Genomic DNA, 612 nt, shown 5'->3' with positions numbered 1-612 from the left:
CCGGGATCCTCTGGGATCCGGGATCCGCCTGGGATCTGGGATCCACCCTGAAACAACCCCTGATCCACCCGGGATCCACCCGGGATCCTCTGGGATCCACCCGGGATCCGCCCTGAAACAACCCCTGATCCACCCGGGATCCACCCGGGATCCGCCCGGGATCCTCTGGGATCCACCGGGACCTGGGATCCGCCCTGAAACAACCCCTGATCCACCCGGGATCCTCTGGGATCCACCGGGACCTGGGATCCGCCCTGAAACAACCCCTGATCCACCCGGGATCATCTGGGATCCGCCCGGGGTTCTCCTGGGATCCGCCCTGAACCAATCCCTGCTGCTCCTGGGATCTGGGATCCACCCTGAAACAACCCCTGATCCACCCGGGATCCTCCGGGATCCGCCCGGGATCCGCCTGTATCCACCCTGAACCAATTCCTGCTGCTCCCTGGATCCTCCCAGGATCCTCCTGGGATCCTCCGGGATCTGCCCGGATCTGGGATCCGCCCTGAAACAACCCCTGATCCACCCGGGATCCGCCCGGGATCCTCTGGGATCTTCCCGGGGTCCTCCTGGGATCCTCCGGGATCCACCTGGATCTGGGATCCGCCCTGA

At 65.4% G+C, this 612-nt stretch overlaps 1 protein-coding gene across 1 annotated transcript in view; it reads left to right on the top strand.

Moving 5' to 3' along the window:
• The window catches only part of LOC107199285, a 6735-nt gene extending 6123 nt beyond the window's left edge, over positions 1–612 (top strand). Inside the window, exon 5 of the mRNA XM_015616616.1 lies at positions 460–612. Within this exon, the coding sequence (XP_015472102.1) occupies positions 460–612 (153 nt within the window). The remainder of the gene's footprint in view (positions 1–459) is intronic.

This window comes from Parus major, unplaced genomic scaffold (assembly GCF_001522545.3).
Source record: "Parus major isolate Abel unplaced genomic scaffold, Parus_major1.1 Scaffold551, whole genome shotgun sequence".
In the NCBI taxonomy this organism is placed as follows: domain Eukaryota; kingdom Metazoa; phylum Chordata; class Aves; order Passeriformes; family Paridae; genus Parus; species Parus major.
Note: the sequence above shows the minus strand (reverse complement) of the source record. Positions and strands in the feature narration are given on the sequence as shown.